At 48.0% G+C, this 27,869-nt stretch overlaps 1 protein-coding gene across 3 annotated transcripts in view; it reads left to right on the top strand.

The window, feature by feature from the left end:
- The window catches only part of SUPT6H (SPT6 homolog, histone chaperone and transcription elongation factor), a 1,195,112-nt gene that overhangs the window by 143,816 nt on the left and 1,023,427 nt on the right, over window positions 1-27,869 (top strand). For all 3 annotated transcript variants that reach the window (XM_069615328.1, XM_069615329.1, XM_069615330.1), the window contains one exon: window positions 18,821-18,937. In XM_069615328.1, the coding sequence (XP_069471429.1) occupies window positions 18,821-18,937 (117 nt within the window). The remainder of the gene's footprint in view (window positions 1-18,820; window positions 18,938-27,869) is intronic.

The raw sequence follows: 27,869 nt of genomic DNA, 5'->3' as shown, positions 1-27,869 counted from the left end.
GAGAGTAGAGGAAGGTAGATTTAGAAAGAGGCTGTTACAGTAGTCCAAGCTAGAGAGAACCAGAGCTTGGGATACCACGAGCTTCTGGGGGAAGGAGAGGAAAGGCAGAGTACCTCTGAGGAGGTGCAGTCGGAAATTTGACTTTTTAGAGACCTCATATGTGGGCGGAGAAGGAAAGGGTGGAGTCAAAGATGACCCAGAGGTTCTTAGCCTTGCAGGTGAGGGTAGGAGGAAGGCCAAGGGAGGCCGGCCAGAGTGAGGGGAAAGGATGGTGAAGGTGTGCCGATGAGGAGGATCTTTGGCTTGCTGGCTTTCAGACAAAGATCATTGATGGAACACCAATCTTGAATGGCAGTTAGGCAATCGGAGATGAGAGGGAGAGGAGGTGGCAGAGGGCAGCCTGAAAATGAGTTGTCGTCACCGTAGCACTGGAAATTTGAGCAGAAAGTGGCAAAGCAGTGGGCGAGAGTTGTCGGGTATTGGTTGAAAAGCCATGGCGAGGGGTTAGATCCTTGGGGAACACCACAGGTATAGAGGAAGATAGGTGATAGGAAGGACCCAAGTTGGACCTGGGAGGGTCGATCAGAGAGGAAAGAGGTCAGCCAGGCCAGAGCCTGATCAGTGATACCCAGGTTTTCACAGAGACGGTTGAGCAGGATGGTATAGTTGACCGTGTCGAAGGCAGAAGAGAGATCGAGGAGGATGAGGACAGAGGGAATGTTAGAGTCAAGGTTGGAGAGCAGATCTTCACGGAAGTTCAGGAGTGCAGTTTACGTGCTTCTGGCAGCTCTGAAGCCAGACTGGTGGTCATGGAGACAGCCAACTGAATTGGAATGAATGTTATGCTGAGAGATGGCCAACTTTTCCAGGAGTTTGCCAAGAAAGGGAGTAATGGAAATAGGGCAATAGTTAGCTGGACAAGAAGGATCAGCTGTGGGTTTCTTGAGAAGAGGATGCACAAAGGAGTTATTCAGAGGCGAGGGATCCCGAGGCAAAGGAGTGGTTGCAAAAATCAGCAAGGGCCGGAGCGAGGGTGTCAATGTGTTCCTTGATGGTTTTAGAGGAACAGGGATGAAACTGTTTTGATGAGGCTTTCATAGATCCGACTTGTCTAGCGACCTCGTCAAGGGTGAAAAGAGGAAAGGACGAGAAGGAGGGTGGATAAAGGAGGGTCAGCAAGCACAGATGGAGAGGGGTGTGGGTGGAGAGGGTGGACAGGATTTTTTAAATGAAGTGAGAGGCAAGGGCATTGCAAAGAGCCTGGGAGGCAACAGGAGGGGTAGAGACTGTAGCAGGGTTGGCCAGCTCCTTGCAGATTCTAAAGAGTTTGGCCGAGTTGTTAGATGCCACAGAGACACAAGTTTGAATGTGGACTCTTCTTGGTGAGGGCAGAGAGTCGGTATTGCCTTTGTAGCAGGCGACAGGCCAGTTTGTCAGAGGATGAACAAGAAGTCCTCCATTTCCTCTCAGCTGCCCTACACTTACGTTTAAGTGTAGCTAGGTCAGTCATACCAGGAGTTGCACTTGGCTTTGGACTTCAAACGGATCCTCATGACAGGGGTAAGAGCATCAAGCGTATCAGAAATTGTAGAGTAGAGAAGAGACGGGGCTGTGTCAGGATGTGAGACAGCCAAAGGTGGAGGAGGGGGGAGAGAAAGTGGCGGCAAAAGCCTCCACTGACACACGCTTCATGGGCCGGATGTCCGAGAAGGTAGGTGGCAGTGTTGGGGTAGGCTTGGGGGGGGGGAGAGGGGAGAGGGAGAGATGAGAGGAGGGAGCGATCGCTCCAGGAGAGAGGAGTGGTCAGAGGGATGGAGAGGGGGAGGTCGGAGGAGATCAAGACATCGAGTGAGTCTGACCAGAGGGGAGGATGGACAGGGAGAGTGAGTTTCAGAGGTCACGGAAGAGTACAGAGGAGGAGCAAGGAGAGTCTAAATGTATTTATTTGCACTGGCAAAGAGGGACCGGTACGAGAAGAAGTACCGGGTCTCCGACGCTGCCCCCTTGTCCCTTCGGGCGCAACCTACCCCGGATTCAGTCGTCTCGGCGGCGGCAAAGAAGAAAGCTGGGGGGCATCGGCCTCGACATCAACTTCCCTGCCGGACGGCGATGGCAGGAAGCTGGACACGATGGGACGACGTGTCATCTCATCCGCAGCGACGACTATCAAGGCGGCCAACGCCCTGGCTATCGTAGCCCGCTATGACAGGGAGTTGATGTTCAAAATCGCCCCTCTGTTGGACTTCCTTCCGGACGCCAAAAGGGCTGAGGCCCTTGAAATCCTACAGGAAGGTGAGATAGCTTCGGACCACGCCATCACGGTGGCAACAGACATCGCCAACACCGGTTTCCGTCAGTTGGGCACCGGCGTTTGCCTGAGACGACGAGGATGGCTCAAGGTGACGGATTTCTGCCAGGACGTACAAACCAAGGTTTTGGACATGCCCTTCGACGGGAACAACCTGTTCGGGAAGGCGGTTGATGAGTTCCTTCAGGCCATCAAGACAGACACGGAGACTGCCCGGGCACTGGGAGTGCTCAAACGACGACGGCCGTCCTTTCGGAGCTCCGGAGGCAGACAAGGTGCCTCCAAGGGATCCAGCAGTGGCTCCTCCACGTACCGCCAAGCGGCAAGATCTTCGTCCTAGGAAGCCTACAGGGGACGCGGCAAGTCAGGTGGTGCCCGTCGTCGTCGACAGGGAGGTCAAGGAGGCAAGGCGGCCTCCAAACAAGATTGAACTGACCGTGGGGTTGGGGCCCCCACCGAAGCACCCCGGTGGGAGGCCAGCTGGCGAGGTTCGTCAGCGTGTGGGAGTCCATCTCCACCGACCGTTTGGTGCTTGACGCCCTGGCCCAAGGGCACGCCCTCAAGTTTCAGAAGAAGTGCCCTCGCGTTCCACCCGTGGCCAGGAAGGAAAATGACGTCCCTCAACTACTGTTGGAAGTAAGGGCGATGCTCAAGAAGGGTGCCATCGAGCTCGTCCCAAAGAGGCTTCGGGGCTCCGGAGTTTACTCAAGGTACTTCCTCGTAAAAAAGAAGACAGGAGGATGGCGCCCCATCCTGGACCTGCGACGACTGAACAAGTACCTCAAGGCACAGAAGTTCCGGCTGGTCACCCTCCAGCACTTGCTGGGACAGCTGGAGGAGGGCGATTTCCTGTCGTTGGACTTGGTGGATGCGTACTTCCACATCCCCATTCTAAAAAGACACCGAAAGTTCCTCAGGTTCGTGGTCCAAGGGCAGCACTACCAGTTCAAGGCCTCCCGTTCGGATTGAAGTTGGCACCCAGGGTGTTCACCAAGTGCCTCGCACCGGTGGCTGCGCCTACAGGGGAGCCACGTCTACCCCTACCTGGACGACTGGCTCATCCGGGCAAGGACAAGGGAGCTCGCCGTGGAGCACACTGCGAAGACGTCCAGCTGCTCACGGACCTGGGATTCTCCATCAACTTTCCAAAATCCCACCTGGTTCCGTCGCAAGTCGCCCTGTTTCTGGGAGCCAAGCTTGACACAGTGGCGCGGCTGGCCTCGCCGTCGGAGGAAAAGACCAGGACCATTCTGGGCAAGGTGCAGCGTCTGCTGGCCATGGACATGGCCAGGGTAAGATCTATCAAGTCCCTCCTCGGGATGATGGCCTCCTGCATTTATCTGGTGCGCCTTTGCAGGCTTCGGATGCGCCCCTTACAAGAGTTCCTCGACGCCCGCTGGGGCCAGTCGTCGGGCAGCTTCGAGGATGGGATCCCTCTCAACGAGACGTTCCGTCAGGCGATCCGGTGGTGGGGTACCCGCTCTCATCTGTCGGCGGGCACAGCCTTTCAGACCCCAGCTCACCAGGTGACGGTGATGACGGACGCCTCCCTGGAAGGTTGGGGAGCGCACTCCGGAGATCTTCACGCAAGAGGCCTTTGGCTCCCGGAGGAGAAGTCACTCCACATCAACATCTTGGTGCTCTGCGCAGTGTTCTGGGCCCTTAGGTCTTTTCTTCCGTCCCTCAAGGGCAAGGTGGTGAGGATCTTCACCGACAACACCACCACGATGTTCTACATCCGGAAGCAGGGCGGAACCAGATCCCCTGCCCTGTCCAAGGAAGCCCAGGATCTGTGGCATTGGGCCGTCGCCCAAGGGATGTTTCTGGTGCCTCTTCATCTGGCAGGAATAAAAAACACGATCGCCGACTCACTCAGCAGAGAGCTGCGCTGGTGCCACGAGTGGGAACTACACCAGGATCAAGTGGATAGACTCTTCTGACGATGGGGCGAACCCCAGATCGATCTCTTGGCGATGAACTCCAAGTGCCAGAGGTTTGCCAGCAGGTTCCCCCAGCCGAGGCGCATGGGCGATGCTTTCTCGTTACCCTGGGACGGCCTATTTCTTTATGCGTTCCCTCTGCTGCCGTTGCTGCTCCGGCTCATCAACCAGCTCAAGAGGTCCCGGTGCAGGATGATCCTCGTCGCACCGGCGTGGCCGAGACAGATCTGGTTCCCCGGACCTTCTGGACTTGTCAACGTCCACACCAGTCAAGCTGCCGACAGACGCAGATCTTCTCTCCAGAGAAGGAGGCGCCATTCTTCACCACAACCCGGAGTCGCTGAACTTGCAGGCCTGGCTCCTGCAGCACTAGAGTTTGGAGGGTACGACATCCCGGCCGACTGCAGAGAGGTTCTTGCAAAGGCCAGGGCGTCCTCAACTCTCAAGTGTTATAGACATAAGTGGAAGAGGTTCTCGGTCTGGTGCCGTGCACAGAAGATTAACCCTCTGCGGATTACGGCCCCTCAAGTATTGCCGTACCTACTGTCATTGGCCAAGGCTGGACTAGCTCACGCTTCCATCAAGATGCATCTGGCCGCCATCTCACGATACACCAGAACTACGGGATGGGCGTCCTTGTGGTCTCGACGGTTGAAGGAATTTATGAAAGGATTGTTCCAATCATTCCCGCCGGTGAAGGCCCCTGCCCTGGCGTGGGAGCTCAACGTGGTGCTGACCAGGCTCATGGGGGCCCCCCATTTGAGCCTATGCATCCGGCACCGTTGAAGTTTCTGTCGTGGAAGACAGCGTTTCTCGTGGCCATCACCTCCGCACGACGGGTGGGAGAGATCCAGGCCCTATCCTGCAAGCCGACATACTTGACGTTTCACGACACGAGGGTGGTGCTGAGGACGCACCCCTCCTTCATGCCCAAGGTGCCGTCGGAATTCCACCTCCACGAACCCTTGGTGTTGCCAGTTTTCTTCCCGTCTTCTTCGTCGCCGGGTGAAAGGACTCTGCACTCGCTGGACGTAGCTAGAGCGCTGAAGTTCTACGTGGGCCGCACAAAGAGTTTTCGGAAGACATGACAGCTGTTTGTGAACTTTGGACCTGTGAACCAAGGGAAGGCCCTCTCGAAGGCTTCCATTTCCAGATGGCTCTCTGGCTGCATCATGCACTGTCACTGGTTAGCAAACTGACCCTTGCCCGGCTGTCCGAGAGCCAACTCAACCAGAGCGATCGCTGCTACCACGGCGTTCCAGTCTGGTCTGCCCCTGCTGGACATCTGCAGGGCTGCTACGTGGAGGTCTACGCACACCTTCACAAGATTTTACTGTGTCGACTGTGATTCAAGGGAGGAGTCCAGAGTCGGCCAGGCAGTGCTGCGCAACCTGTTCGTCTGAAGGTGAGCCTGGTGAGGAGGTAAGAGATGCTTAATGTTGAATTGCTGAAATGCTTAATGTTGAGCCTTGCCACCTCCCGTGGTTGTGCATGTGTGTAATGCTATGTATTCTTGTATTCATGAGCATGTGAATCCATGCCAAACCCCATGCTGGAGAAGGAACAAGTTACTTACCTGTAACTGTTGTTATCCAGCATGGATTCACATGCGAACCCTCCCGCCTACCCATATGCGTCTCTTCTCTTGGTCCTACTGCCACTTTACGTGCTACCAAATCTGAAGATGGCTGCCAGAGGAGGGGCTTAGGTAGAGGGCAGTCATTGGCTGGGGGCAGTATGACCCAGAAACCAGTGATTGGTTACTAGTAGAAAGACAGTTCAGAAACGAAACTGAGACTGATTTTTTTTCTTCCTTTACCGAGGATTCCCAGCCTGATGACTGGGTATATTCATGAGCATGTGAATCCATGCCAGACCCATGCTGGAGAAAAGTTACAGGTAAGTAACCTGTTCCTTATGCGAGTACTATTAATAGCCGTTCCAATGCCACGTCTGCGTGATCTATGAGAGGATGATTACTACATGTCAACAGCCCACTGCACCCCCAAAGTGAACATGCCCATCGCGCCACAGCACACTGACTTGCTCTGGTCTATTGTGCATTATTGTATGTGCCTATGCTGATTGGGACTAGCCTACTGCTCCTCATTGAATGTGCCTTATGCTGATTGTGACTAGCCTACTGCTCCTTACTATTTGATTCAGCCTATTGCTCCCCACTGATGGAGCCACCTGATTTAAGTGCTCTGAACTGGGCGCTACCCATTGCACCCCTTAGCGATTGTGACCTCTATATCCACACCCTCAGACCTCCGCATCTAAGGGTTCTCAACACTCTCCCACTGAGTACAGGCAGCCATTTGTCGATCCACACTAATTCTAGCTACGATACTTCCTCTGCTCAATACTGACTCATTATCCCATTCACCCCTCACATTCACCATGACCTTTGCCCATGAAGACGTTAATCAGGCACTCATGCCCAGCCAGCCACTGAGCCCATTAGAAAGGATTCACCGATTTGCTGCACCTGCCACGCCTTGGAACCCTTGCCCAGTGAAGGACAGAAACCTGAGACTTAGTTCCCGGTTCCTACCCCCCAGGACATCCAACACTAAACACCCCCTTCACTCTTGTCCCAACCAACCACAAGCCAGCCCTATACACATCCTGGACAATACCCCCAAAAAAAACATCCGCATCGTTGAACACCCTCTCTTCAGAGGTGCTCTCATCAATGCTCGGTCGTTGGTCGCCCACGCGCTTGACAGTGCAGACCTTATCTCCGCTAACAACCTTCACTTTCTGGCTATTACTGAAACCTGTCTGCAGCAGGCCCAGCTCTATCCCCAGCCATCCCTGATGGCTACTCTATATTAAGGAAAGACAGGGATTCAGGTAAAGGAGGAGGAGTAGCCTTTATCGCTAAAACATCCCTTGGCCTATGGCTACCCCTTCGTCCAGCTTCCGGTCCGCTGAATTTCTGTCAGTAAAGTTCCAACTCTCTGCAGCACAAACCATCCTAATGCACCTCATCTATTGGCCACCAGGCCTAATCTCCTCATTTGAGGAACAGATCTCCGACCTCTTGACTAATAATACCAAAAAAGGGATCACAAATAATCCTACTTGGGGATTTAAACTTGGGCCTCAGCGATCCCAATGACGCTAATGCGTTATCCTTGCAAAATGCCAACTCTCAACTAGCATTCAAGCACAGGATCACAGCCCCAACACATAACAAAGGCAGAACCCAACTGCTCCACCTGCATCCTTAACAATGAACCAACTGCCTGGTCAGACCACCACATCACTTTCTCCATTCTAGGGAAGGTGCAGCCGAACATCTTACCAGCCACCATCCCGCAAACCCTCGCCAGGAATAACCGCAATATCACCTTGCAAAGCTTTCGCCCCCTAATCCACAACATCCTTGCCCCAGCAAATTACTCCAACCTAGATGTGGATATACTTGCCAACATCTATAATAAAACACTTGAATCAACAGTTGATGCCATCGATCCCACCAAACTTACTAAAGCCTAACCGGCAGCCCACCTGAACAAATGGTTCACTCCTGAGCTTAAAATCCTTAGGAACGCTAAACGAGTGGCGGAAGCCACCTGGAGAAAAGTGCCTAACCCAGCCAACAAAGCACTACTCACGATAGCGCCCACCACTTACAAATCTTCCATCCTCGGGACCAAAAAAGAGACCTATGACAACAGAATTGACAATACCAAATCAAAAACAAAAGAGCTCTTCATTATCCTCAGGGAACTCGAGTCCCCCTCCACACCTTCAGAAACCTGCGTGAAAGATGCAGACTGGTGTGAGAGAATTCAAAAAGCTCTGGCAGACACAATTGCCATGCTATAATCCAAAATCGAAATGAAAAAGGCTAGCCTAGCCAAAAAAGCAAACTCGCCACTATCATCCACCCCAAAAACTCCAACCTGCCCGCCCTTCTTTCGCCCCTGTCACAACGAAAGAAGAGGAAATCAAAGGCCTCAAGCTTTCCAGATGCCAAGGTGTCTCCTGCCCAGCCTCCATCATTCAGGAAGGCGCCCACGATCTAGCCCCCTTCATAACAACCCATATCAACGCTTCTTTCAAAACGAGTTCAGTCCCCATCAGCCTCAAGGAGGCGTGGGATCTTGCCCCTCCTAAAAAAGAAAAAAAAACCTAGACCCCAACAACCCCATTAATTATAGGCCAATCACCACTGTCCCCTACATCCTAAAGATCTTAAGACAGAATGGCCTACCTGCAAATCCAGAAGCACCTGGAAGAGAACAACCTTTTGGGCCTCAATCTGGTTTCAGGCCAAGGCATGGAACTGAGACAGCACTTCTGGACTTAAAAATCCAGATGGACAAGGCGAAGGACAAGGGCAATCTAGCCATTGTCCTGCTGCTTGACCTCTTGGCAGCCTTTGTCCTCGTTGACCACCAGATCCTCGCGGAACATCTGACGGCTTCAGCGGCATTCTCCAGCCACGCAACCGCCTGGGTCCAATCATTCCTTGCCAACTGAACCACCTGGGTCTTTTCACCAGGTGCTTCAGCCCACCCCATCCTTTGTGGCGTCCCTCAAGGCTTGTGCGTCTCGCCGACCTTATACAATATCTTCACAAAGCTATTGTTCGACCGCCTAGATGACCTGGGGGAGTCACATACACAAACTATGCTGATAATACCCAGGTTCTCATCACCCTATCAGGTTGCTATGAAGAGGACTCCACAAGGATTAACAACCTCTACCTGGAAATCCAAGCTTGGATGGCAGAACATGGCTTATGCCTCAACAACAAGAAAACTGAGCTCCTTCTCGTCTGCTCCCAACCACGGCTAAATAAACTGGACCCTCTTTACACTTCTTTCAACATAGATGGTAACCTAATCACAGTAGCCAAATAAATCAAAACCCTAGGCGTTTATTTGGATTCCGCACTCTGGGTCGAAAAACAAGTAAATGCCACAGCCCCCTCCATGGCTTACACAAATAAACGCCTGTAAAGCCTTCTTCTCGCCTTCCAGCTGCATTACCCTAGCCAGAGCATTAGTGCTCTCAAAAATCAACTACTGCAACACGCTCTTCCTGGGCACTTCAGAACGCAACTTGAACAAATTGCAAGTGTAGCAGAATAATGCCCTCAGAGCCGCTCTGAGTATCCCGCGGCACTTCCACATCTCCAGTTTCAGACCAGGTGCCCACTGGCTCCCGGTACGAGACAGAATCACCCTTAGATTACTAATCATTGTCCACAAATGCCTCTCTGACGCCCCCAAGTACCTGGCAGACAAGTTTAACAAACACATATCAGCTAGACCAACTAGAACAATGTATTCTCGCGGTCTATCCACCCCTAAAACATTTTTTATTTAAAAGCAGGCGGCTCCAGCTTCACGGTCCTAGCTGCCAAATATTGGAATGCTATACCTGTGAACCTTGGAGCAGAACCATCCTTTTGGACCTTCAGGGCAAAAACGAAGTCCTGGCTTGCCAACAAGAACTCTCCCTTCGTCTGACATACTAACCTTTTGTCTCACCACCGTATTTCTGCTGATGCCCGCCCCTTGACCACCATGTAACCTGGTCATGTGCACTTATTCTTATTATTTTGTATGACTATAATCTGTTTTAAACTGCTGTAAGTCTTGGGCGCCCAGTTACCTCAGGGTTTGGCGCGGGGTATAAAGAAACAAGTTATTCGGTATTCTTGATCATCTCGGTGTCACCTACATAAACTATGCCAATGACACCCATATACTCATCCCTATCACTGGTGACCACGCAGCAGATACCAAATCCGTGCAGGATATCTATTTGGTAGTGCAGGCGTGGATGGCACAACACAAACTTTGCCTCAACGATGACAAGACGGAAATCCTCATCCTGGGATCACAACAACGTCTTAATAAATTAGATCTCTTTCAAGTCATTTACTATTGACGGCAATAATATCAAGGTATCCAATGACACTAAAACTTTAGGCATCTACATTGACTCTAACCTATCTTTGTCTAGACAAACAAATATTGTTGGCTCAGCATCTGCTTGTACGTGCAAACTCATCACTGCATGTAGTCCTTCCTGACTACTGCGAACTGCATTATTCTTGCAAGAACACAGATGTCCAAGATTGACTACTGCAATGCCCTTTTTCTAGGCGCTAGCCATCGTATCTTAAAAAATAAACTTCAAGTCTCTCAGAACAATGCCATCAGCGCTGCCCTAAATATTCCTAGGAATCAGCACATCGCTGACCACAGACGCAATCTACACTGGCTCTCAGTAGCACAGAGAATCTCCCTGAAAACAATTGCCCTCACCCTCAAGTGTTTGGCTAATCAAGCTCCTACCTACCTGGTCAATGAACTCACTCCCCACACTTCTACCCATCCTCAGAGAGCTGCCCAAGCCCATTGCCTCTCCCTCCCTAGATTCAAGCTCCAGAAAGCGGGTGGGGTAAGCTTCCCGGTTCTAGCTTCCAAACTGTGGAACACCTTGCCCAACCTTTTGAGATCAGATCCTTCCTTTCAATCCTTCAAGAGCAAAGCCAAACTGTTGCTCTCTGCTCAAGACATCCGTGCTACCTAAAACCTTGCATTGTTATGTTTACTCCGCCTGACATGCACTGCGACTGACTGCTTCACTGTTACTTGTATATAATGTTTGCATCCTGATTTGTATATATACGCTACATTCAATTATTGTACCCCATACTTTGTATTTTTACTCTGTACATTCTACATTGTCTTATATTCTCTCTGTAAATTGTCATGTAACCTAAGAGATGCGCTCAGATGCCTTTGGGCCAGGCGCTCTATACAAATAAACACATTTCTTGTTGAGCGTCACAGTACAACTGATGGGGTCTACTACCCTGGTTTTACTGAGAGTAGTCTAAAAGTTGGTTTTGACTTCCATAGAACTAGGTGTTCCAAATAAGTTCATATGCTTTGGTCTGTGTAATTTCAAGCATAGTTTCGTGTTTTTCCATAATGTGTTTATATGATCTGTGATAGTACTTATTTCCCCCCATGATGTATCTGGGCCTACTTGTATTTAAATAAACCATTTATTCTTTACAATACATAGTGTTTAATTTTTGGACAATTCGTTTTACAATTTCATTTGTACGGATTCTACAGCCCTCTCTTCCTCCTAAGATAAGCCTGTCTGCACTACCATGAACTCAGGTGGTTGTCCACTATACTAAGAGTGGAGTCTTGTACTGTCTCAGTTGAATGGTTGGACATCAGAAAAATGGTCCTAGCAGGCGTTTGGCTGTCCAATTGGGACAGCCAGACCCCCTGTTGGAGATGGTCCTATTCAGGCACTCTGGCAGACAAAGGGCAGGGACACACTCACTCACACTGCTGGGGGTCTTACTAGGAGAGGGGATGAAGCACAATGATGATAAATCTCCCTAACACAAAGATAATGTTTTGAATGGAACAAAAGCAAAGTGGTTGCAGGTGGCAAATAACCACAAAGCAAGTTGAATGAAATAAAAGTATTGGCAAAGCAAGTACAATCCCAAGAAAGTTGTGATAAGAGATGCAATTATCAACAGCATAACCAAGTGAATGGCGAGCAAGCTAACCATGATAAAGGGTTGAAAGAGGATATTTCTAAAACTGAAAGTACTTTTCACTGTCAAAAACAGTGGACAATTGTTGCAAAAGCTGATGTAAAGGGGAGCCAATATTAATGAACAGCCAAAAAAAGGTTTTTCAGTTGCATGACCTGTGATGGGTGGGCCGTGTAGTTCCGTCAACTGCGCCTAGACGCAAGCCCCTGTATGGAAATCAAATTAAAGGAGAAATCAAGAGTGTAAACCTTGCATTGATGAACCAGAAAAACTACCCGTGGCAAGAGGGGGGGGGGGGCAGTAACCCAATTCGTTGAAAAATTTGTTTGAACTTTGAACTTTCTATCTTGAACTTGGGGAAGGGAACCCTGAGAGGTTTGTGGAACTGTTTTGAACCTGGAAAGTAAGTCAGGAGCTGGAAGAAGCTCAGAACTTTGTTTGGTGCACCATTTCTTTTATTGCTGACATCCCTACATATTGTTTAGCTTTTGTTGTGAGTTCAAGTATAGGTTTTGGACACAGACCAACTTTTAAGTTCAACTCTTTGACTCACTGTTCTTAGTTTCTTTAGGTAGGGAAAGTCCCATCTTATCTTAGGGCAAGTTAGGCCTTCATCGATCCTCAAATTTAAGTTAAATAAACTGAGTTTGTTTGAATCTGTTTGTGTCTTGCTTCATGATGCCTTCACAGAAGGTAAACTTTATAAGGGGAACGTGCTGCCCTGGAATTGCCTCCAATTCTTAAATTCCTACATAGTGGGAAGTAGTGCAATTAATATTATTGAAACCCACTTAGAGATTAGGTGCAAGGCAAAAACAAAGGATAAAGTGAACAAGAGACTACCCTGATCTGATGATTTTGAAGTGGATTCACATGTTTCATGTTAAATGTTAAAGGTATTTGTACCGCGCACCGTCACCAACGGAATTGGTCCCAAGGCGCTCAGGCGGATCTGTAAACGATAAGGTGGGATGGGTTAGTAAGGTGAAGAGGGAGTAGGATAGTGAGAGGAGTGGTGTTCTGTTGGCAGCTTCAACTCGGTATACACCGGGTGCTGAGCTTTGGTGCGGGTATTGGATCGGTGTCAGTCCGCTTGTGCGGTTGCTCCGGCTTGTGTTGCAGTGTTGTGAAGTGCGTGCGGCTTGTTGTGCGAGAGATGGTTGTGTAAGTTATTTGAGTGAGATAAGTATGCAGAGTTTGAGTTTATATTGGTTAGTAAGTTACCTGACCTTTAGTATGCTAACATTCACAATTTTGTCCAAGTGTGGCACTTCACAATCCTATCTAGATGCAGCGCAGGCCAATGTTTAGAATTCCATCCAGGTGTGGGCATGCCACATTCACAATCCCAGCTAGATGTGGGCATGCTAACATTCACAATTTTATCTGGATGCTACGCAGGCTGGTGATCACAATTCTAAGTGTGGCACATGCTGACATTCAAGTTTCATCTAGGCGCGGGCATGCTATCCTTCAATCAATCCTATCTAGATGTGACGCAGGCTAATGTTCACAATTCTAAGTGTGGCATATGCTAGTCTTCAGGTTTCGCATAGGTGCGGGCATGCTAACTTTCAAAGTCCTATCTAGATGCGACGCAGGGCAACACTCTCAATCCCATCCAAGCGTGGCCATGCCAACATTCACAATTCTATCTAAGTGCATCTGCCGAACTGGATATGGTTCGTCCGGTACGTACGCGTGGATGAGTCACTTGAGGGCTTTCGTCTGGGTCGAAGTATGTGATGAGTCTCTGCAGCCTTACTTTAGTGGCTATTTGCCATGATATCTTATGCTCTGTCGAGTGGTTGGTTCTTTGGGTTGAGTGTTTGTCAAATTTGAGGGTGGCCGAGGTTGGGGTTATTTTAATCGTTGTTTTAATGTCAGGGCATTCTAGTGCCTCTCTGTTGTGGTTACGCTGTGAAGAGCCATGATTTGAGGAGTTTCCTGAATGCTAGGTGGTTTGTTGTGTTCTGTATATTCTTAGGTAGGTCATTCCAGGTTTTGGGTGCCTGGTGAGAGAAAGCGGATCCTTCAGAGTTTTTTTTCTGTTGTAGGGCTTTGGTTCCAGGCGTATGTCAGTGCTTGAGCTTAGTGTTCTAGTCGGTTGATGTAGGCGTAGTTTGTCGCTTAGGAATTCTGCCCCTTGTTTGTGTATTGCTGTGTGTGTGATGCACATGGACTTGAACTTTATTCGCTATTTTAGTGGTAGCCAGTGTAGTATTTTTAGCGCGGGTGTGATGTGTTCTCTTCTGGGTAGCTTGAGGAGGAGTCTGGTTGCTGAATTTTGTATGCGTTGCAGTTTTTTTTTTAGAATTCGTTCGGGCATGCCCAGGTATAGGCTATTGGCATAGTGTACTCTGGACATGATCAGAGCGATGATGATCAGTGTTTTGTTGGTGAACGACGGGATCCTTTTTGCTGCTCGCAGGAGGAAGAAACATTTCTTGATTACCGAGTTTACTTGTGACTCTAGAGTGAGGTTGTTATCCATCAGGACCCCTAGGTTTTTTACAGTTGATGATGGTTCTGGTGTGGTGCCAAGCTCTTGGCCAGGGGATGTAATTGATGTCTCCTTCCTTTTTTGAGACAATCATTATCTCTGTTTTGCCTGGGTTGATTTTGAGATGGTTGAGGTTCATCCAGTTGAATATGTCACGAAGGAAATTCTCTAGTGTGGTGTTTTCTTCTCGGGTGTCTTATATGTTGAAGATTATTGGAGTATCGTCGGCGTAGTTGTAGCATGTGAGGCCGTGTTTTTTGATGATTTTGATTAATAGGTACTTGTAGATGTTGAATAGAAGCGGGGAGAAGGATGATCCTTGTGGTACTCTGCACGTGGAGTCGCTAGGTTTGGATTTAAAAGGTTTCATCCATACTTTTTTTCTGTTCTGTTTGTTAGGAAGGATTTGATCCATAGTAGGGCAGTGTCTGTTATCCCTAGTCCTTCAAGTCTCTTTATGAGGATGGCATGGTTGACTGTCGAAAGCTGCAGGCAGATCAAGGAGAATCAGGGCGGTACTGTTGTCCAAGTCTGCGTTTGTTCTTAGGTCGTCCCATATTGAGAGAGCTGATTCTGTTCCTCTCATAGGTCTGAAACCAACGTGTGCCTGGTGTAGTAGGCATGCTCTTCTATGACGACTTGGGTTATTTGGTAGACGTACGTTTCTAGCAGTTTGGCTATGTAGGGTATGTTGGAGATGGGTCTGTAGTTGGATAAGTCCTCTACGTTTCCTGTTGTGTCTTTGAGTAGCGGCTTGATGTAAACTGATTTGAAGGCCTGTGGTACTTTACTTGTTGAGATTGAGAGGTTGACGAGGTTCCTGTGGTATTCCATGGGGGTTCCTTGTTGTAGAATTATTTTGTATATGTCCGGGGGGGCAAGGGTCTTCAGGTGAGCCTGATTTGTTGCTTTGATTTACCAGTTTAACGAAAGCCTCAACTGACATTTCTGGGAAGTTTCGTAGCTTGTTTGCGTGTTCCCTGTCGGTGTCTGTGGGGTTTGACATGCGATCGCTTGGTCTGTTTTGTATGGTGTGTTGGATGGAGGTTATTTTGTTTTTGAAGTGGTCTCCGAGGTCTTCGCAAAGTTTCATCGATGGAATTGGCGTGTTGTTGCAGCCCGGTGGGTTTTTTATTTCGTTTATGATTTTGAATAGTTATTTTTGAGCTTTTGGTGCTCTGAAGATTCGGTTGTCATAAGGTTTCCTCTTTGGTTTTTGTAATTCCTTTTTACATGAGCGGATCTGTTGTAGGAATTTCAATTTGTTTGCGGTGGGGTTGTTGGTCCTCCATTCAGATTCTAGTTTTCATTTTTTTCTTTTCATGGTGTTGAGTAGTGGGGTGAACCATTTTGCTGTAGTTTTCTTACGTGATGGGGTGAAGGGCTTTTCTTTGGCGATGTCGTCTAGGGTTGTTGCGATCCAGGTATGAATTAGGGCAACTTTTTTGTCTAGGTCTGCTTCTTCCATGGTTGATGCTTGTGGTTTGCTTCTAGGAGCTTGGTTAGGTTGGACTTTTTTTTATGGTTCTCAAATTTCTTTTCATCATGATGGGTCGTTTTTCATGTTGCTTTTTTGTTGGAGTGGCCGTTGTGATTATGAACGGAATAATGAGGTGGTCGCTCCAGAGTATTCGAATTGGGGGTGCCGTTGGCAAAGATTGCGTCAAGTGTGTGCCCTGCTGAGTGGGTTGCTCCTTTGACTAGTTGTTGTAGCTTCATGGCTGCTAGTTGGGCGGTTAGTGATTTTTATGTGGTTGTGGTTTCTTCGTCGAACCAGATGTTGAAATCTCCGAGGATGATCAGATGATTGTACTTGATGGCTAGGATGGCGATTGCTTCCGTGAAAGCGTCTATGAAAGTCACATCGTAGGTTGGTGGTCTGTATATCAGTATGAATTTCAGGTTAGTTTTGGACTTTACTCAAAGTCGTAGTATTAAGGATTCGCATTTATCGATGTTTAGTGGATCTTCCATTTTGATGGCCAGTTGTTCCTTGTGGATGATCGCTAGTCCCCCCCCCCCCCCCCTTCCCCTTTTTTGGATTTCCTGTGTCCTTGGATGCTTTTGAAGTTTTCAGGCAGGCAGTTGTTGGGGGTGATCTTGTAGATGTCGTCTATCCATGTTTCGGTTACAAATAGGATGTCTATGCCTCCTTCTGACGGGAGGTCGTATATTTCAGTTGAGTGTTTGGACATTGACCTTGCGTTTATTAGGTTACAGTGGATTCTCTGGGTGTGATTTTGTTTTGAGGTTATTTGTTGTTCAAGTTTGTACTTGTCTGTTGGTCGTGGTTCCGCATTGATGTCGGTACGATGAAGAACGGTGACGGCTGCTTCATTGAAGCGGTCCAATAAGTTGATAACCGGGCTGATCAATCTTGGTGTTTCTGCTGTGATGCTGCAGTGGTTTCTTCTTTGGGTCCGATTGTTGGGTGGGAGGTAGCATTGCCGGCTGTCGGTGCTTCGCCGTATTGTGCGGGATGTAGTGGAAATCGATGTTGCCCCTCTGTTCTTGTGATGTAAGGGGTAATGGGGTCGGAGCCCTCCCACTCTCTAGTTGAGTGCTCCCATCTTTTTCCTGCGTGTTTCGGGAAATTCTTTTCATGTTTCGAGGTTTCCGTGTTGGGGTGTCGGTGTACCGTGGTTGTTGCGAGGTAAGGTGTGAGGTATAAGGATTTTTCTCTTGTAGATTTTGTTCCGGTTATGGCTGTGTTAGGCTTGTTTCCTTCCAATGGGGCTGCTTCTTGTAGGTTCCGTCGGTGTTGTGTGTTCCCGTCTTTTGTTGCACGATCTTGTTATCTTTCTCTGTGTCCTTTTCTGGATCGGGCCATTTTCCAGTTTAAAGTGCAGGCGTAGTAAGGTAGTTGGTCCTCTATGCTGTGTTGTGCAGTCGAAGCGACCTCGGTTTTTCCTTCTCTGGATACACTGGGGTGTTCGCTGGCTCAGTGTTTGTGTTGCATTTTTGTCAGTGGGTAGGGTGGGTTTCTTAAGGATGCACTGTCAGGGGGGGGGGGTTAGGGTGTTAACGGTCTGCTGGAATGGGGCTTAATTGAGTTAGGTTGTGGTGGGTTTCCGGGATTGATGGAGTATTGAACTAAGCGCAGTTAGATTATTTGAGAGACCTGTATAGTGGGAGAGAGGCCTAACCATGCAATCTAAACATCATACAGTGCAATTTGGAGACAGAACTCCTGCTAAATTTGAGACCTGTACAGTGGGAGACAGGCCTAACCATGCAATCTAAACATCATATAACGCGGTTTGGAGACAGAACCCCTGCTAGGTTTGAGAGACCTGCATAGTGGAGAGAGGCCTATCGGTGCAATCTAAATATCATGCAATGCAATTTGGAGACAGAACCCCTGCTAAATTTTGAGAGGTCTAACCATGCAATCCAAACATCATACATCGCAATTTGGAGACGGAACCCCTGCTAAATTTGAGAGACCTGTATAGTGGGAGAGAGGCCTAACCATGCAATCTAAACATCATACTATGTAATTTGGAGACAGAACCAACCCTATGCAAAGAGGGCATATTTAGGCACACTTCTGCATTCAACCAAGGCACGTCACTAGGCACACTACTAAATTCAACTACGCAGATGGGATATTTAGGCACACTTCTAAATTCAACCAGGGCATGCTATTAGGCACACTTCTAGTTTCAACTATGCAGAGAGTGGATATTTAGGCACACTTCTAAATTCAACCAGGGCATGCTATTAGGCACACTTCTAAATTCAACCAGGGCATGCTATTGGGCACACTTCTAAATTCAACTATGCACAGAGAGGATATTTAGGGAAATGCTGTTAGGCACACTTCTATATGCAGTTAAACTACACATGGGAGAGATTACAACGGTTTAGCTTTTGGCATATGAGTGGTAGGGTAGTATGGCGTGAAGTAGTTGCTTCAGTCCCTGCCCTTGCCACACTTACTTATTTTGGCTTCTTGCTCCTCCTGCGGATACCTGCAGATATGATCTGTGGCCGCCTCTGTAGGAGCTGCCCTTTGCCTCTGAGGCCCTTCGGCAAAGGGCTGCACGGGCAGAGGGCTGCCCTGGGAGGTTCTGTTAAGTGAGGCAATCTAGCCAATTGCAGGCAGACTAGGCCAGAGGCACACGAGCAAACAGCCAATCGGGGCAGGCGGGAGGTGGGAATTGGAGGCAGGAAGTGGGAAAGGGACAAGTTACTCACTACGAGTACGGAGCTCCGATTCACGGAGTTCTGCAGTTGTTTTGTGGTGACGGAGGCTTGTCAGTCGGCACCAAATAAATTGATGGAATTTTTTTTGCAAGAGTAAATAGTCAACTGGATTTTGATTGTGATTTTTATCATGGAAATAACAAGAATGAAGGGTTGGACCGAATTACTGGAATGGGTTTAATTGAAGCATTCATGCAGATGTCAGTAAGCATCACTGTTGACGCAATAGGACCACTTAATGGATTCCCCAGTTGGTTAATTTAGGAGGATTTGTTCAACTTTCACCTTTTCATTTTCAGGAGACCATGGATTTCATGGATCGTGGGCAGGTTACAACCAATTTCAGCCGAAAAGGACCCAGTACCATTCAGAAGATCAAAGAATCTCTGGTTTTCATGAGGAACCAGCATTTAGAGGTAAATGTGGTACTGATAAGCTCAAGTGGCAAACCCTGAACACGCTCTTGTAAAGCTGTCTTCATTCTACTATGTAGGCTGTTTTTTTAGAATCTAGCCAGCAGAATCTTGTGTTGTGGTGGCTGGGTAAATTAATAGGTTTTACTTTGTAGGTTTTGCTTGTAGATGGTTGACTAACAGCACATTTGACATTTATTACAATTCTAATGGAAAGTTAGTCTAACAACAAAAGCTGTGCAATACATGGGTTAATATTTCTGGAGTGTTACTATTGACGTGAGGACTGGGAGTTATTTAATGAATCATAACCACTATTCTTGCTTTATGAAACGAGCCAGACCATTGTTTCAGCCTGCCATACTATTACAAATTAAAACTGTGAAGTTTACATGTGAACATGAGATGCAGCAGACCTGTTTGAAACTCGTGGGGTGCCATCATTGAAGTGTAGCTTGGGTGTCTAGGCACAGCAAACTCAAAAAGCTGGTCCACAGATGCAAGGAAACTCCATAGTCTTATCCGAGAACCGCAGTGGTGCTAGTTGCGAGAGCCACGAGGAGCTGGAACCTCAAAGTACACCTGAATTGACCTGCCGGAGACCTTCCATTCGTAGTGCAGGAGTCCCCAGACGCCACCCTCTTGTCCCCATGACTGAGGCCCAGGAACAGGATCTGCAGACCTACACAGGAACAGAAGCCAGCTGGCACACATTTCTTCTAAACAAAGTTACTGTAAAACTACCTCTTGTTGTGACCTTGGTAGTCCTGAGTTGAGACTTTTCTCGGTTGCTTTGCAGAGTTGCTTGCAGCTTTGCCCCTCAAAAGCTTCCCAGCTTGTGGCCTTACAGTGATTCTATTTTTCTACAAAGACTTCTAAAACATTGTGCAAGACTTGTACTTGCCAGAAATGCGTCAGCTCACCTAGACTTTTGCTGTCCTGGCTCCCTGAAAGACTCTTCTTCCCTCTGACTTTTTGCTTTACCTTTCCTCCAGGAAAGGGTTAATTTACTTTGCACTGGTGGTTCAAATGTGCTTGCCTGCTTCAGAATATTTGTTTTTAACCTTTGCTTTATTCCCAAGTCCTTTTCTTTGACACCAAACTCAGTATTGCTCTAAATTTATCTGACATATTAATGTCCACACTGTCCTAGTTATTTAAGTCACCTGAGGGTGTGGAAAGAAACTGTGCCATCCCCAATGGGTACTTGCTGATTTAGATAAACTAATGGGGTGTATTTTGAAGTGTTTTTGTTTTACTAATATATTGCTCCCTTCTGAAGAAGGCTTATTCAACTAACTGTTAAATAAATTAATAGTTGTTTAATCAGAAAACAGAGTGTAAGAGTTGTTTTGAATACTTGTCACTGTGAATCTGTGTAAAAACCCTACTGCTCACATTGACCCCTCTTGAGATAAGCCTGGCTGCTCAGTCGCACTACCAACCTGTGTAGTACAGACTTCTACCAAAGGTTGGGTTACCTATTGCTAGGAGGACAAGGTTGCTGTAGTCTCCCAAAGGGTACTGCATACAATTTTGCCTAACAGTGCGGTATCTTGTGGAAATCGCAGAGTATTGCATCTTTTTTCGAAGATCAAAAGGGTACGTCGACATGGGCGTGACGGTAACACTATACCTAATGTCATGTGTAGTGTACCCAAAATCCCTCACGTGTCGTGGTCCCTCATTGTTTTTTGCCGCCAATCTGGTTGGTCGCATATGCGGAGCTCGCAAGAGTTTTATATTGATAACTTTGTCCCCACGACCTACGGTCGTCTAGTTGACCAATCTTCTTGACAACTGCCTCATGGGTTTCCTGCCGCCGCCGACATCTAGAACTGCTCAACTGACGACCGTGTGTCTTTGGCCCTCCGGCCACGTGTTAGGCAAAGTTTGCATGAAGTACCCTCTGGGACCACAACTATGACTACAGGTGTAAGCAAAACCAACCTTTGGTATATGTCTGTACCACACAGGTTTTGGTAGCGAGCTGAGCAGCCAGGCTTATCTCAAGAGGGAATGTAAGCTTGTACTGAGGGTACACAGAGGTCTTACAATTACAAGTATTCAAATAGACACTTACATGCAAGGTTTCTTGGTAAAACACTTACTAATTTATTACACAGTCAGTTAGAAAACATTTACTAAAAGGAGGCAATCAATATCACACAATAATATCCTACAATACTTCACATTAACCGGTTCTGAAACATTAAAACTACTTTGAAGGAGGAGCAAAATTGCATTCAGGGTATTTGAAGTAGGAGCAAAAAGGCATACGTTAATAAAACGAATAGTAGAGTTACTTCTAAACAGTGCAAATAGTTTGAGTTCACCAGAGTACTTGGTCCCATGCAATAGGTAGGCCAAAGTCAATGGGGTAGAGTCTTGTATAGGTGAAAACGGTTCTGGTAGATAAACGGAAAAGTCTTTGCCACGGTTCTCAGAAGTAGTTATCAGAAGAAAGTTATATGTCGGGTCACAAGCCGACTAGGCCTGCAAGTTGCCAAAGTTTCACACACTTTCGCGTTGAGAGGTAAGTTCTCTGTCAGGTTTTCAAAGTACCTTATTTTGAAGAAAAAGATGCAGCTGAAGACTTCTGTTCCTGGCAGTTCCTTCAGATCTCGCTGTTCCTGATCCTCAGTCGTGGGGGCAAGAGGTAGGACGTTGGAGGACTCGTGCACTGCACGGGGACTGTTCACAAAGCTGTCAAACTGGCAATGCTTTGATTCCAGTAGCTGTCTTCAAGCCCACAAACTGGTGTCCATCTCCCTAGATATTCGGTTTGCTGCAGCACTCTTGAGGAAAATACAACCATCTCCGAGAATGGTATCCAGGTGGCTTACGAGTTGATTGGTCCCACCAACTCATCAAAGAAGTCGTCATTGAAGAGCTTCTCTGTCGAGGTGAACTTGGCGATTTGGACATGCAGCAGGGCTTCACCGGGCAAACCAACGGTCCAGGAGTTGCAGCAGCCGTCGTCTTCCAGCTCGTCTTCGGTTCTTTCGTTCGAGTGGTCGACTCTGCGTTCCAAGCCAAGAGACTCGCCTTTTAAACCGTTTTTACCCATTCATTCCAGCATAGCTGCCACTCACCCAGCAGGGTGGCTGTCCTTGCCGGACAGCCAGCCAACCAATAACGCCAGAGTACATTTGGGTCGCCTAGGAGACTAAGCACAGGGCATTTCGGGCACCTCCCTCACTTACTGCCCACCCCAGACATTCGGGCGCCAGAGGCGGTCTTCAGTCCCGAAGCCCTCCAAAGGTGTAGGAACAAAGGGGCCAAACCTGATTTAGCGCGCAGAGACAAACTCTAGAAGGACCTTTCCAAAAAGAAATGGCAAACAGAAGACCGGGTCCTGTTTAAACAAAGGAGGCTCAGACGCCATCTTGAAAAACAGGGCTCCCGTGATTTAACGCTACCGGTGTTCGCTGTCGGGAAAAATCATGGGAGTTCGTTCTAAAACCACTGCCACCAGCCATTTCGATAGGAAAGGGTAGCATTTTACTGCTACATGAGTTTCTAGACACAGGGGATACTAGGTAACCCCTCCAGCACTCTATTGTAAGATAGTGTGTGCTGGTTCTAGGAATTTAAAGTCTAGTAAAGTCAATTTAACTTTACTTTCTCTGGGAAACAGTAGTTTATCCCAGAGAAGGTGTTTAAACCTTTGGGAAATCAGAAAAGACATCCCTGTGTCATTGCACTGAGGGTGCTGTGTAACACACATGAAAAGATGCCTATGGAGTTATCTTAAAACTCCACAATTAAAGAACATAAGAGTAAAACACACATCAAAATACATGAAAGAGTGGGGAAAAAAGGCTCACACTCTTTCCAGGTAAAAAAAAGCAAGTCCTAAAAATCCAGCAAAGTTGCTGGGGGGTCTCTAAGGTGAAGGGAATTAGCACATTTATGAGAATAAGGGGATTTCAGATCGTCGCTGGACTTGGAGGATGCCTACTTTCACATCCCTATTCGCAGGGGACACCGAAGTTCCTGCGCTTCGTGGTTCAAGGGCAACTCTATCAGTTCAAGGCCCTTCCCTTCGAATAGAAGTTGGCGCCAAGGGTCTTCACCAAGTGCCTGGCGCCAGTGGCGGTGTTGGGGAGAATTCTCTGTAAAGGCTAATTTCCCAAACCTAGTGAGTCCCCCAGCAGCTTTGCTGGATTTTTGGGGTTTATTTTTTCTCCCCCTTATGGCGTTTATGGATCCCTTTTCCACCCTCACTCTCTTTGCGTGAGGGCTACTGCCCCAAGGCTCCGGGCCTTCCTTATCTCGTAATTCCCAGCCCTGCTCCGTGTTTTTGCCATCCCCTACCTCTGCGGAGCCTTTGCTGGCCTGGGCTTGAGCTCTTTGTTGGGGGTGGCCTGCTGCAGTGTAGACCTTGTCTGCCACACTTGGCAGACAGGGGGGCGGGGCGCTGGGTGTGAATAGCTCCGTGCTCTAGGCGTGAATAGCTCCGTGCTCTAGGCTTGCTCTCTTCCACTCCACACCCCAGTGTCTTTTGCCTCTTGGCTGATAGTGCCTCTTTGCCAATAGAACCCCTTCCTTGCTGGGCTAAATTAGCGCCTCACCTTTTCGGCTTGCTGTCCTGTGCCTATCTGCGTGAGGGGGCTAGTTTAGCTTTGTGGATCTTTGTGTGCTCCCGTCTGCCCCCATGCGTGTGGCTTCAGCTGGGGCGGCTCCTGTTCCGGATGCCCTGTCCGTGATTGCCCACCCACCCCCTTTCAGGACGCCTTCTCTTCTGTGGTGTCCTTTTTCTCCCCTCCTCCGTTCGGGGCCCGGGGCTCACCTTCTCCGAGTCACCTCTGATCTGCATGGGTTGGTGCTCCGCCTCTTCTCCCAGTGGGGCCAACTTCCTGCCCCCACTGTCCCTGTGTCACCGCCTGCTCTTAAGCTTCCTCCCTCCTTGCTCACCGTTCTCGGGTCCTTAGTCCTGGTTCCGACGTCTGCTCCACTGGATCCCTGGCCCAGCGCCGCCACGTCCTGTCCTCTTCCTCTGTGCGGGGCGCAACTCCATGACTACCACAGCACCTTTCCTGTCGGGGCTGGTGCTTCCCCCTCCCTCCGTCACTCCGGTGCACTCTAATCCGGGGCTGTGTCGGGCCAGGGGCCCAGGTCCTGGTTTAGCTCTTGCTGGGTGCCACCTCTTCCTCTCCCTCCGCTCTGTGTTCTCCCTCCTTCGTAGTGCGGCCGCCTCAGGTCGGCTTCTTGTGCTTCCTGGCCACCTGCTCTCAGCTGTAAAATCACCTTCCCGGAAGATGTCTGTCTGCTCCGGGAGGCGGAGGGGGGGGTGGTGGAATTAACGCCTCCCTTTCTCTGCCTTTACAGTCTCTGGAGGGGGGGGGGCTGCCATAAACCGATCGCGGGCTAGGGAGGAACCGTCAACAAGACTACCTTGTCTCGGTGGCCATTTTGGAATACCCTCTGTTAAGGAGAATTCTCAGATATGTGCTCATTCCCGTCTATCTTAGAGACCCCCAGCACTTTTGCTGGATTTGAGGACTTTTCATTTTTATCCTGGAGAGAGTGAGACCTTTTTCCCACGCTCGCATTTATTTTTCTGTGATTTGAACTCTGTGTTTCTTTTGGTTTTGGAGTGTGACAAACTCCATAGGCATCATCTTTTTACATTGTGGCACACAGCAACTTCAGTGCAGTGGCACAGGGAAGTCTTAGATTTCCCAAAGGTTTAAATACCTTCTCTTTGATCAACTACTGTTTCCAAGAGCAGTAAAGTTGGAGGGGGTTACTTGGTATCCCCTTTGTTTTGTTTCTCATGTAACATTTTAATGTTACCCTTTATACAATTAATGGCTGGTGGCAGTGGTTTACCTTTTACTATCATTGAGTGTTTCTACCGCATGCTGTAATCACAGCTGCAGTAAAGCACCCATGGGTGCCCATTTTGTCAAAATGGTCCCAGTGTTCTTTTTTCACCATTTCTTGTTGGAAAGGTCCTTCTTGAGATTTACTCTGCGCGCCAAACCTGGTTTGGTCCCTTTGTTTGTTTTGTCTTTGCTTGACCCCAGATGCGAGGAAAGTCCATAGTGGTATCCGAGAACCACGGTGGTGCTATTTGCGAGAGTCACGAGAAGCTGAAACCGCGAAGTGCTGCTGATAAGAAGCTTGCCCATTGCTGTCGCTGACCTTCAATTCGTAGTGCAGGAGTACCCAGACCCCCCCGCTCCCCCTAACCACCCCCTCCCTCTCCAGAGTTTGCAGACCTACAACTGGAACAGAAGCCTGCTGGAACCCATTTTTTCAGACCTAAGGTACTGTAAACTAAGTGGTTGCTTTCCTCTTGTTGTGTAGCCTTGCTAGCTCTCAGTTGACGCTTCTTGGTTGCTTTTGCAGATTTACTTGCAGCTTTGCCCATTATAAGCCTCCCATCTTGTGGCCCTACAGTGATTTCATTTTCTACAAAGACTTCTAAAACATTGTGCTAGACTTTTTACTTAACTTAAGAAGTGCTTCAGCTCCCCTAGACTTTGCTCAATTGACATTGGCTGTCCTGGCTTCCTGAAAGACTCTTCTATCCTCTGACTTGGTGCTTTAACTATCCCTCACAAAAGTAAAACATTCTAGAACTTGTGTATCTGGGAAAGGATTAATTTACTTTGCATTGGGGGGTTCAAAAAGTACTTACCTGCTTAAGAATATTTGTTAACCATTGTTTTATTCCCTAACCTTCTCTCTTTGACACCCAAGTCAGCATTGCTCTAAATGTACGAGTGATATATCAATGTCCACAGTGTTCTAGTTATTTAAGTCGGCTCAGGGTGTAGGAAGTGCCTGTGTGCCATCCCCAAAATGTATCTACTGCTTTATTGAAACTGAGAAACTGTTTTTATTGAAGTATATTTTTGTGTTACATATATGGCTCCCTTCTAAAGAAGGTTTATTCAACTGACTGTTAAGGTTTCTTGATTAAACAATTATTTATTTGAGTGTAAGACCATATATGGAATGAAGGCACAATAACCATATACTAATGACACGCCAGTCGTGAGGTTGGTTTCCCAAACAAGGCTGGTTAATTTCAGAGTATCTCAGACTGCTGACCGGGTCTCAACACCTCACGATGTGTGCTCAGACACTGTGAGAGGAGAGAGAGCGAGCATTGGTAAATCAGTAATATATATACACATAACACATCATCATTGTACAGCATTATTCGGTCCGCTCATATACATGACGTACAAGCTAGGGTTCAGTAATTGACCGTTATGCACGTAACTTCATTTAGTCTAAATATTTGGTATTTCTAGCCGAGGATGTAGACAGCTTACTGTTTTGGGGAACACTGGGCACTGGCACGGGGAAGGATATCCTGTTCTAGCAGGGAGACATTCCAACTAATGTTATCTATTTGCTGCGCTCATGAGATAAGGGTCCGACAGTTCAGAAGCCGAAAAAATACCATCTTTCGTGAAGGCGCACCGTTAGTCGCATATAATTCTTATTTAACTGCCTTCTACAACAGCGTTTGCAAGACAGGCTGGCACCTGGGTTGCTCATTAGTCGATGCTTACGTACAGCTTCAAGGATTCTCAGAATAGAGAAAAACAATGTATTTCTGCAGGGTTTCATATTCCTGTCTACGTTGGCATTCAAAGTTCAAGCTGTGGCCTTGCACCGTGTGTAGATCTGAAGCACAGAATAGATTTGCAAAAGCATTTGGAAAAGAAAATGGCAGGCAATTACAAAATGGACTCCCAGTGGTCACATTTCAAGTTTCATGGTTTGCAATGTTTGTCACATGATGCGATTTGCTTCTGGCCAACATATTATTCATACCATTCGGGCTATACAATTGCATTACAGTTTTACATTTGGATACTTGTCACTGTGAATCTGTTATCGCCCTACAGCTCAGATTGACCCCTCTTGAAATAAACCAGGCTGCTAAGCCACACTACCAACCTGTGTAGTACAGACTCATACGAAAGGTTGGGTTACCTATTGCCAGGAGGACAAGGTTGGTGTAGTCTCCCAAAGGGTACTGCATACAATCTTACCTAACACTGGTGGCAAGGGTTTCAAGGCACGACCGGGCAAGGGAGTGGGAACAGAGGGAAGACAGACAACGATCCTACTAGGCCAGGTGTCATTCAGAACGCGCAAGTGCATGGGAAGGGGAAAGTGCAGGGGGAAGGGGAGGGACAGTGCAGTACAAGGATAATAGAATAAACTGTTAGGGAGAATTCTCATAAATGTGCTAATTCCCTTCACCTTAGAGACCCCCAGCAACTTTGCTGGCTTTTGAGGACTTGATTTTTTTTTTTTAACCTGGAGATAGTGTGAGCCTTTTTTCCCCACTCTCTGATGTATTTTGGCGGCATCTTTTCATGTGTGTTACACAGCACCCTCCGTGCAGTAACACATGGAAGCCTTTTTAGGCTGTCCCAAGGTTTAAATACCTTCTCTGGGATAAACTATGGTTTCCCAGAGAAAGTAAAGTTAAATTGACTACTAGTCTTTTTAAATTCCTAGACCCAGCACACACTTACAATAGAGTGCTGGAGGGATTACTTAGTATCCCCTGTGTCTAGAAACTCATGTAGCAGTCAAATGCTACCCTTTCCTATCCAAATGGCTGGTGGCGGTGGTTTTACAACAAACTACCATGATTTTTCCTGACCGAGTACACCGGTAGCTATGAATCGCAGGAGACATGTTTTTCAAAATGGCGCCTAGCCCCCTTTGTTAAATATGTCCCGGTCTTATTTTTTATCCATTTCTTTTTGGAAAGGTCCTTCTAGAGTGTCTCTGCGTGCCAAACCAGGTTTGGTCCCTTTGTTTCTATGCCTTTGGCAGGCTCCAGGACTGAAGACCGCCTCTGGCGCTTGAGTGTCTGGGGTGGGCAGAAAGTGAGGGAGGTGCCTGAAACTCTGTGCTTGGTCTCCTAGGAGACAGGAATGCACTGCTA

The sequence above is a fragment of the Ambystoma mexicanum genome, chromosome 9 (genome assembly GCF_040938575.1).
Source record: "Ambystoma mexicanum isolate Mex_15411 chromosome 9, UKY_AmexF1_1, whole genome shotgun sequence".
Classification (NCBI taxonomy): Eukaryota; Metazoa; Chordata; class Amphibia; order Caudata; family Ambystomatidae; genus Ambystoma; species Ambystoma mexicanum.
The sequence above is the reverse complement of the archived record's forward strand: the minus strand, read 5'-3'. Positions and strand labels throughout refer to the sequence as shown.